The 10,816-nt window shown below is 35.5% G+C and overlaps 1 protein-coding gene across 2 annotated transcripts in view; it reads right to left on the bottom strand.

The window, feature by feature from the left end:
* Positions 1-514: 514 nt before the first annotated feature.
* LETM1 (leucine zipper and EF-hand containing transmembrane protein 1) overlaps positions 515-10,816 on the bottom strand; it is a 28,412-nt gene continuing 18,110 nt past the window's right edge. For both annotated transcript variants that reach the window (XM_053940292.1, XM_053940293.1), the window contains exons 8-14: positions 10,402-10,533; positions 9,631-9,801; positions 8,745-8,900; positions 7,852-7,986; positions 7,102-7,289; positions 5,050-5,188; positions 515-4,432 (exon numbers count right to left, since the gene is read on the bottom strand). In XM_053940292.1, coding sequence (XP_053796267.1) covers positions 4,283-4,432; positions 5,050-5,188; positions 7,102-7,289; positions 7,852-7,986; positions 8,745-8,900; positions 9,631-9,801; positions 10,402-10,533 — 1,071 coding nt within the window. In that variant the 3' untranslated portion in view covers positions 515-4,282. The remainder of the gene's footprint in view (positions 4,433-5,049; positions 5,189-7,101; positions 7,290-7,851; positions 7,987-8,744; positions 8,901-9,630; positions 9,802-10,401; positions 10,534-10,816) is intronic.

Genomic DNA, 10,816 nt, shown 5'->3' with positions numbered 1-10,816 from the left:
CAATGGATCCAGAAGTCAGCCTCTTTCTTGGGAGTTCAGTAAATATGATCAAGGACACTTGCCAATGTCCACATTTAATTCTCAAACTCAAACCCCAATTCCTCTGCTAGTCAGTTTGACCACTGCTGCACGCCACATCTATTCACCCTAATTAAAGGGTCATTTAAGGAAATTCTTAAAGCAAAAGCTTAAAAGGAACAAGTTCTGCCACTTTTAAAGCTTTTTATTTGGCATTTGGCTTTAAGCAGAAGAAGGAAAAATTTGCAACACAACCTTATTTATTATTATTTTAAAAGCATGTCAAGGCAGAAGTTGTCTTCAGCCACCTGTTGAAGCACTTGACACTAGAGAGCAGATTCAGCATTTGCATGTTCCCAGATCCTGTTTTAAAGCAGATAGGAGATTACTTTCATGGACGCAGCTCATCAGCATCCAGCCCTGTGCCTGGCATCTCATCTGAAGAGCAATAAATTAACAGTAAATAATCAAAAACAACAGAAAAATAATGGAGAGATTAGGTTCCAAAATGATAGTTTTATTGTAACTAAACAAAGGACACAAGCTCAAATTAACATAAAAATTTTATACTGAGTTATGGCAAACACAGGACCAGTATGCTCAGAGCACAGACAAATGATTTTCAACTTAAATTTATAACACAGGCTGAAATTCATCAACTGAAAAGCAAAATTTGTAATACATACAAAGAACAGAATATGGGATTATTCTTTTAATTAAGTATACCCAATTATTTGATATTAACAATTTAAAAGTATTTAAATACATGCTGAAGTAGTTAAAGTTAAAATTATTAGCAAGGTATGCAGATATAAAGTTACAAGAAATATTCTGGAGTTGTATAAAAGATGTAACTTTTTCCCCCAGGACAAAGCCTACGTTAGTGTAAGGTACTATCCTGGCAAGAGATAGTCACTACCTGCATGCAGTCCTGCTGACAAACTCCAACTGAACCAGCTTTCTGGCACTTCACCTGCAGGCAGATTGACTCTCACAGTATGTAGTCAGTGATGAAAATCTCTGTGAAAACCATCTTTTGGGCTAAGATGAAAAAGAAACAAGTTTTTCAATAAAACAGCTCCTATAACAAGCTTGTTTTGAAGGGGGAAAAGAAATCACATCCTACTTTACTTCTCTTTCCTGTTGCTAAATGGATTTTTAAAAAAGCTTTTTGCATGTTTTACATTTTCCCCCTGAATAGTTTATAGTCAAAATTTATTTGAATCTGTAACAATGCCATCAATGCTCTTACCAATCACCTAAGTCTGAGCTCAGAGGCTTTGCCTGTGTAAGTCACAAAGTCATCGAAATCTCGCATATCCTTTAAATTATTTAAAGAAATATTTACATCTCCTGATTAAACATTCACTCAGGAATAAGTTCTGACCAGTTAATGTACACTTTACACTCATCCTTCTCTGAATGTACTGCAGCTTCTGGTTTTTTGGTCAACACCAAAGGCAACCAAGCACATTAGCTGGAGCTATTCCACTCTGCTGCAGTTGCCTGTATCACCAGTACAGAGCTGCTTGGGAGGTTCAAAGTTGGGTAAAAGTGGATCACCAAGGGCTTCCTAATCTTTTAAAGCTTGCAGAACAAGTGTTGTTCAAGTCCAGCTGTCATGGGTTTGCCTGCTTTCAACAGAAGGAAGGTATTCCCCATGAAAGTCCTTTCTGTGGTTGTTGTGCAGTCCTGTCACTGCTTTAGGTCACAGCAAAAAGCTGGCATTTCTGACTGTCATGTAAAAGAATTTTATGTAATCTGTAAAGATGCCACAATATGCCATATTTCATACAAATCCAAATGTATCCCAATTACTTTAATCAGAATATTCTTCATAAAACAAACAAACAAAAAACCCAGCTATTTTTGGCTCCCTTCTTATTTAGTCCACAGAAAATTTAGAGTGAACAGTAAACACAGAACAGCAGCAAAATGTTTTAAACTCCCAAATACTGCAATCAGTCAATTTACTTTCAGGACAGTTAAAGTTCTGTAAAACTTTAACCAATAAATATTTGAAAACAGCTTTTTCTGCTACTTCCCTGGTTTAAATCTGCATGCATTCAAGTGAATACAATTCTTAGGTTTTTGATATTCCACGAAAGGTAGCAGGCAGTTTTAGAGTATCTTTACCATGTTTCAGGAATGTCAAGTAATATTCTTGTTTTAAAATTGAAAATATGCCACTGTAAAAATTGAGCGTACTTCAAAGCCCATAAATTCTAGCTGTAAATTATAAAATGGAAAATTAGTTTCTAGATTGTATTCTTGTGAAATCAGTTTTATTCTTGAATTTTCATCTAACACAAGCGTTGGCCTAAAAAGAAAAGCACATAGTGAAGTTGGATCTTCAAAAATCTACAAAGTGACTTCCTTGCTGAAATCTCCAAGGTAATCTTGATTTATGAGGAAGAGAACAGCCCCCTTGTATTGGGATACATGAACCATAAAGATTGTACTGATTTGAAATTTCAGCTTCACCACAGCAATTTCACACTTCAGATACAATTACAGTAATTCTCAGGAGGATCTTGCTGTAAGCAGCTTTCTTTGCAAACTGTACAGAATATGAACTCAATAGTTGAACTAGACACTGACTTTTTCTAGAACTGTACATCTCACTGTACATATTGCTTTGGAAACAACTAAATACAATGGTCCATATCATGCAAGCCATGAGACTGTCAAAACTTCTTTTGTTCCACTAACTTCAAATAAGTTTGTACAAATAATTTAGCCAATCTAGATAAATACTGCACATGGAATTATGCTGAAATATGCTTGGGAGTTGGTATTTTCTACAAAATTATGCTACTATTACTAAAAGCATTAAGTACTAACTGCCCACCTCAATATCATCATGTACAGTGCCATTGTCAGATGTGCTCTCTATAATGTACACAAAATCAAGAATGGTTGTACATTTTATAATACTGGGTGCAAAATAAAAAAGAATAAAAACCCCAAACCACAACCCTGCTGGTTCAAGCCACACTACATGTATTTCCTAATAGATTTCAAGAAAAGTGTAAAATTTAGGCTACCATGAATTATGGAACATCCCAGAGTTAGAATTTTAGTTTTAAAACTTTAAAATTTACTGCTAAGAAGAAATATTAATGAGAAAACCTTGACCTACTGCCAGTATGTAGTTACACATTTAAAGACAGTGACTATAAACCAATAATGTAATCAAAGCACTGGCAATATCAGAAATTACTTTTTGACTGCACAGTAAGCAAACCCATGAGATGAACATATTTATGTACTCTGACTATACTTGGTTAATGACTTTATACCTGAGATGAAAATTGAGAGGTAATAGAACTAGTTGTGGTGTAAATAATTATGAGATGAAAATCAAGCACACAAAGATAGCTACATTTTTTAAAATATATGCAAAAAGATCACAACTGACATTTTCCCCTTTTGATTATTTTCATCCTGCTATTCAAACACTTTAACTCACTTTCCCATGTGACAGATTGTGTTCTGAAACTATTTTAAAGGCTCCTGTGATTCCAATGCTTTAATAATTCATGGAGTTTTGAGTAGAAGCAACATACTCTACTCTCTAGTCCTATGAAATTTAAGGCACCCATAAGTAGCAAACTTCATGCTGAGTTTCCATTCTAGGGAAAAATAAATCTGATTTTTCCCTTCAACAGAAAATAATAATAACCATGAATTCATAAAAGTCATCAGAATGCCACATTCTCTGTCAGTGAGGCAACAGCTTAGTGATATTTAGCTTAAAACCCCTAAATCTACAGAGCTACTACTGAAGCCACAGAATTTTCATTAGCAGATTAGAAAATGTGTAATATTGTGATGGAACAGAAAGATTGTATTAAATTTTGAAAAAGCTAAAAAGTAGAAGCAGAGCAAGGTTGGGCCCTATGTAATGATGGAAGAAAATAAATGGGAAACATTTCTCCATGATAGATACACTTAATTTATACAGCAAACTTCCAAGTTTAATGGATCACTGTACCACAACAATGAGTGCAAATACATGTTTTTGTGGGCAGGAGCACTGCTACAGAAGCCTATTCTGTTTTCATCAGTATGGAATGACACTAAATCACTTTGACGAACGGAAATTTCATTCCATATCTCAGAAAACTTATCTACGATTTATTACCAGCATCAGTTCAAAACACTTCCCATAATCACAAAGCTCAAGTAATATGTAGCCATTAGACACAGAAAGATATACAAGATTTTGGTTACAACTGCGATTAGCTTCAGATTCTGAAGCTTAATTCTTTGCTTCTGCAGCTTCCTTATCATGCTTTTCCTTTGCTTTCTCTTTTTCCTCCAGTTTTTCTTCTTTTTGAAGCAGTGACATAATCTCAGCAACCTGGCTGGTGCCAATATCAATATCTTCTTTGTCAATCAATTCTACAACCTACATGAACATAAAATGAAATTGAGAGTGCATTTAGGTTTTTACATGATAGAGGTGTTTTCCTATAATAAATTTTGTTAAGACAACAAAAGTATTCCGTTCTCGTGTTCAAGAAAAACAGCATTTTTTTCTTATATGGAAGACAAATTCAAACCACAACCATTAACTCAAACACACCCAGAGTACTAAAAAAACCTAAAATGTAAACTAAAAGACTTAGAACTTTTGACCTTTGTGTGTGCAGCACACAAAGACATTTTAAAGCATTAGTAAAACAGACCCATTCATTTTATCTGTTTCAATGGAAAGCTGAGATTCAGTACCTGTTGAAAAAGTATTTAAGAAAGTAATTTATATGCTTAATTTTATTTTATTTAAGAAGACCTACTGTACCACTCAGGCACAAATTTAGAAAAACTTAAAAGTAGAGGGGGTGGGCTTTTCAAAAAGCAAATTAAAAAAAAATAGTCTAGTAAATGATTCCAAATTCCTTTAAATAGCTTTTTTTACACATGTATTCTTGGCATATCTCCTCAAGTTCCTAAACTTATTGTGCAATATATGCAGAATTTACAAGTACATTTTATCTGTGTTGCTAAATGTGCCCCTTAACTTACCTTAACAACATTATCTATATCAACTTGGCCATCCTTGTTTTCATCTAGTGCCTCTGCAATTTTTGTTAGCTTCTCCTCTGGAATCTTCTGAATTTGTTTCATTGCATTAATTAGCTCAGCAATGCTGATGAGGTTCTTCCTGAAGAGAAAGCACAAACTCTACATGATAAGCAGTTACTCCAAAGGAATAAGGTTGACAAAAGGCAGTACTGGAAGCTACGACACTGCAGGATGCTCGTAGAATTATTAATTATTTATTTATAATCCTGAACAGAATGAAAAAAACCCAAAAAGAAGTTACTGATCAGAAAGCAGATTTTTATCTTACCATCAAATCTCATGTTTTTAGTTTCCACATGTTATACTGAACAAATACAAGAACCCAGAAGGCTTTGAAATAAAGTTTTCTGTGCCTCCCAGACTGTGTATCTAATGTCCTTTGTCCCTTCACTCTCCATTTACCAAAGATATAGTGCCATGTTTCTGGCATCCTTTTACATATAGAGGCTGGCTGACAGAAAAGTCATTGAGTCCCAGAAAAACAAAAGCTGAGAACTAATCACTTGAGCAATTGAGCTGTTTTGTTAAATCAGCTTCACTTGCTCCTGACAAGGACCAGACTCTGGGGAAGGAAGGACTAGCAGGTTTCAGATATTACTCTCTGCTCACTGATCTCATGACGTTCAAGTTGTCTGCTGCAACCTAAAGCCCTTCCTTGCTTATGTATTTTGCTAGTGTAAAGAAACATCTTCCAGCACAGATCCAGCTGAAATGCAGGACACAGTGAAGCCAATAAATACTAAACAGAAGGGCTTTATCATTTAGTCCCAGCTCTTCTGGGCACAGACAGACTTTTATGCAACAAGCATTTCTCATGCTGCTGCTAAATGTCCTGGGCATGGCTTGATAATGACTGCACCATCCTGAAGGTTGAAAGACAAACCTTTGACAACTAAACAATATTTAAACTAGTAACTTTCAATCATCCACAATCACCTACAAAATTATCCAGAAAACCATCCATTACAAAGTATAATTACATTCAGTACAAGCAGATTTTGCATTGTATTGTTAGTTTACAAATTCAGATGGTTTTGATCAACAACTTCTCTGCAGCACCATTCATATGGCTGCCTTATTGCACAAAATCTGCAACAAATGACCGTTTGCCCTGGGGACTGGAAAACACAGAGCTCAGAAGCAACAAAAGCAGAATCCCTATTTCTGTTTAGTTATGCTCTTTGGGAGCTGGCATACTCTCTTAATGAATCACACGAAATGGTGCAAGCATAAGCCAGATTAATACAGCATTCATGATCACAAGCTATGAGAGCTTGTGTCACAGTTTCCAGGTATTTTAGTGTGTGCAACAAGCAGTCTATGACCATTTAACACAGGATTGCCTGAAAGACTCTCCAATGATATTAAGACCTGGGTAAGTGTTGATAAATTAATTTTGTAATGAAACTATCAGGAAAGATCTTTAATTGAAAATCTCTGTGGTAAAAAATTGAAATGAAGTAAATCTCTTGGAAAGGGAGTGTGTAAAATGATCTCCTCACTTCCATTAGCCACATTTTCTCACTTGTCTCAAGACACTATAGACCCTTGCATTTTTTTTTCCTCACTAACATCTTTGTTACTACATAACAACAAATATGGACATGCTCACACTGTTGTGCACCTTTTTAGTCAATGGCACAGGGCAAAATTACTGTGTGAGGAACATGATTAAGGGGATGATTTCACCTGTAATCCTGTTAGTGCCAGAGACATGGGCGAGATGGTAAGATTCTAATCAACACTTTGACTTTAAGAACACCCTTGGGATCTGGAGAATTATACATCCTTTTTTTCCTTCATCAGCTAAACCATATTTAGCCTTAGAAGAGAGAGAATCTGCAGAACAATTTTGTTAATTTTATTTTTTTAAAATCAACTATCTCAATTCTAAACAAGTTATTCACCAATTCTTTTCTAACCACACATCAGATAAAAGCAAGAGTGAAGGTGAACAGCCAGAGACACAACCAGTGCTCCCAGGTGACTTACCCAGCAGGAGTATCCTCACCATCCAGCTTTGCATCTGCTGTCTTTTGACTGGTTTCTAATTCTACAATAATTTTGTCTATCTGACCAATCATTCGGTTCACTCTCTTCGTCAGTCGCTTGCTTGCCTTTGACTCTTCCACTGCCTCTTCCTCACCAGTTTTAGAAAGCTCCTTTATCTCTTGCAAATCCTAGAAGAAATGGTCAAGAGAGAGAAAAGCTTTTGCTGGTGTGAATTTGCAACAACAGACACTACTGACTTCAACCAGCACTTCAAGACAGGAGCCATTTGTAGACGAAATACAAGTGTAGAGACATAAAAAGCCAGATGGAATTAGAATTAGAAATTTTAACACTGACTTTTTCATGCATCCCTTAAATGTTATTTTCCACACCTTTCATAAGACTGGATAAGGTTAATTTTACTTATATTGGAAATTTCTGTAATACTGACACCTACACTTGCTAAGAAAGACCTGCAGCATGCAGCAGTCAGTCAGCTCCTGTTACCCCAATCCCCTGGGAACAAGAGCAGGAGCAGGAATCTCATCTGCTGGGAACTACTCTAGTGATAACAATTAGGATTTGAACATGTTACACAAATGAGGCTCTGCATTGTCACATACAAAGTTCATTCACTCAGCTTCCAACTTCAGACTAACAGACAACCAAGAAATATAATCTTTAAACTTGTGGATCATTTGCTAAAACTAAACATGAACAGAAAAAGAACTTCCATGCCCCATTCTTCACCTCATTATACTCCTGGATATCATCCTTCAATTCCTCAAGCTCCTCCTTTTCCTTTGTTAGTGATTTTTTCTGTTCCTGTAGCTTGGTGCAAGCATCACTCAGCACATCAATCTCCTCCTTGGTGATTTCCTCACCCTGCAACAGCAAACATAGATAAATTAGTGAAAGGCACATTTGTGATCTTCCTGCAAGATTTTCAGTCTTCTAGCAGAAAAAAACCTCAAGATTCTTTTTACATGTTTGTAATCTCTACTATCACATAGTGATTTTGAGGCTAATACAAAGATTTTAAATGGCAAGGCAGGTAACTTCCTATGGTACTGTTTTTTGAAGTGCACCAGTAGTAAGTTCAGCTAATGTGATTGAAATGTGAGTTTTTGAAATTCCATACCCGATCATTTCATTTAAGCATGTTTAACTTCATTATTGGGCTAAGCAATTAAAACAACTGAGAAACAATTCAATATGTATGGGAAAAGATAAATTACACCCCAAAAAAAAGTAAAGTTTGGAAAGTTAAGCTGTAGAAAAGTTACCTTCAATAAACTTTGTGAGAATGAGGATGAACATCCATAGGTTGTCAAGTATACCTGTCTCTTGAAAAGCTGAGAATAAAATATGCACAGGCCCATTCCATCTACAGATGATGCAAATGCCCCCCAAAACAGGTATATTAATTTCAATAATGCAGATAGATAAAGGAGATGCTCTGAGATGTTTTGTTCCAGCTTCAGCTTCTGCTTTGGTGAATTTTCAATGCACTAAGTGGTTGCTTTTAATTGACAGAATGTGGTGAGAGGGTTAAAAATGAAGGGCAGACAAGCAATTTATCATGGTTCTCACATGAATGCTCTGAATCTTTACATTCAAAAGTATGAAAATGTGTGGTTTACCTTAATGCCTTCCAGCACTGGTGCTGTATCTATCAGTGCCTCTGAGTGCACTGCTGCACCTGCCCGTGCCAGTTCTGGTTCAGTATCCATCACCACCTGGCTTTTTTTAGCTTGCAGAGCAGTTGCTTCAAGATCTGCTGCTGGTTCTGCTGCTTTCTAAATTTAAAACACCTCATTAGGTTGCATTTAAAAAACCAAAACATTAGATATACTAGCATCAGTAAAGAATGACTTGTCAAAATAGAAAGAGTTGCCAAAGTAGAAACACACATTTTTATGAGAAGAGGTTAAAAAACTGCAACATATTAAGTGGATTCACATTAACATACCCACTTGTATTTAAAGAAATACTTCTGTGAGCTCATGAGGCTTAATTCACTAATGAAGAAGGTCAGCAGCTTTTATAGTCAAATATTATACCGCAACATTATCAGGTTAATGACAAATAGAAAGAGCCAAAGATAAGCACATTTAAAATGTGGGGTGCAGAAAATTAAACAAAAACAAACAAACAAAAAACCCCCCAAACAAACAAAAACCAAAACAAAAAAAATAAATAAAATAAAATAATAAAAAAAAAAAAAAAACAAAACAAAACAAAAAAAAAAACCACAAACAAAACCACCACCTTTACTACAGAAAAAGAAGCCTTCTCTTACTGCTTTAATTAAGAAGGAAGAGAAATCAAAGATAACTAAGACTGAGCCAACATTTTATAGTAAACTTTTCTGTTGCAGGCAGTTTAAACATTCTCTCACATCTTCCATACATGGATTTAAAGTCCAGTTTCTTGCAGACAATACCCAGGGCAGAGGCAATAACTCATAATATGCTAGTTTTCACATCACTTGACATTTACTCTTCAGTAGTTGTCAGCAGAACTTACCATGGCTGCAATTTCAAGGGTTTCTTTGGCCTTCTCTGCAGCTTCAGACATTTTCTTTTCTTCATTTTCTTTTCTGATGGCTTCCTCTTCCTGAAGTGTTGCCTCCAGCCGCACTTTGTTATCTATTTTTTCACCTTCAACTTCTGCCACTTTCACTTGAGCCTCTTTGGCCTAAAAATAACAAAAGTAGTATAATAGAAGTATGTATAATGTAAATTTAGATATCCTGATTGACATTGGTAGTAAAGGTATGCTAATTAATAAAGTCAAAGCTCCCAAATGTTACCCTATTTTTGCATTTCTTAGAAAAAGATGACCCTCTTTCTTTGAGAAAGTTTTCAGTTTTGGTGGAAACATGAACTTTTCACCCTGATATCATAAATGTTCTTCATTCTCTTTCTCTCAAGACTACCAAGAATCTACTCTGATAATTTCTCTGTCTGCATAACATCCTGTATTTTTAAGTATTAATGTCTTTCTGTGGCCCAAAGCATTCACTGTTTTTTTTTGTATGTGAAAGGTGCATTCTAAATCTTCTTACGCTCTTACTGTCTGTTGTCATGTAATCCAATAGTGCCCTGTATTTGCTTTATCCTCATATCTCTCCACATACAACACAACTTCTGTGTGTTTGAAGGTCACTCAAATAAACCAATCTATGATCTAGTTTTTCAAGGAAAAGCAAGGAACTGAGAAGAACATCTACTTGTCTGGATGGATTTCAGTCATGACACTGAAAGTTAGTTACACACTATGTCCATCAATACTTACAGCACTGTCTGGTAGTGTCTGAAGGGTTGTTTTGAGCTGATCAGCTGGAGAAAGGGTATCTGGAAGATACATGGCTCTGGATAAAATAAGCAACGAAGTAGGAATTTCCTGGTTCAGGTGCAGATCTAACCACTGTAAGTTCAATACAAAAAAACAAGTCTTTAATTTCAGGATGTTTTATGCTTTTTTACAAATAAAATCAAGCAAAAGCAAATACAATTTTTTTTTACCACTACTTCTCAGTCAATATCCTAACACAGGAACTACAGACTATAACCAGCTAAGAATTACAGCCACTGCAATGAAATATAGGAATATGTATTTTGTTTGAAGAAGTATTTCAAGAAATATTGAATGACTATTTGAACAAGTGACTTGCTTCCCATGCATCTTAAAATCACAGAACCCATTTGGG

This window comes from Vidua chalybeata, chromosome 4, assembly GCF_026979565.1.
Source record: "Vidua chalybeata isolate OUT-0048 chromosome 4, bVidCha1 merged haplotype, whole genome shotgun sequence".
In the NCBI taxonomy this organism is placed as follows: Eukaryota; Metazoa; Chordata; class Aves; order Passeriformes; family Viduidae; genus Vidua; species Vidua chalybeata.
Note: the sequence above shows the minus strand (reverse complement) of the source record. Positions and strands in the feature narration are given on the sequence as shown.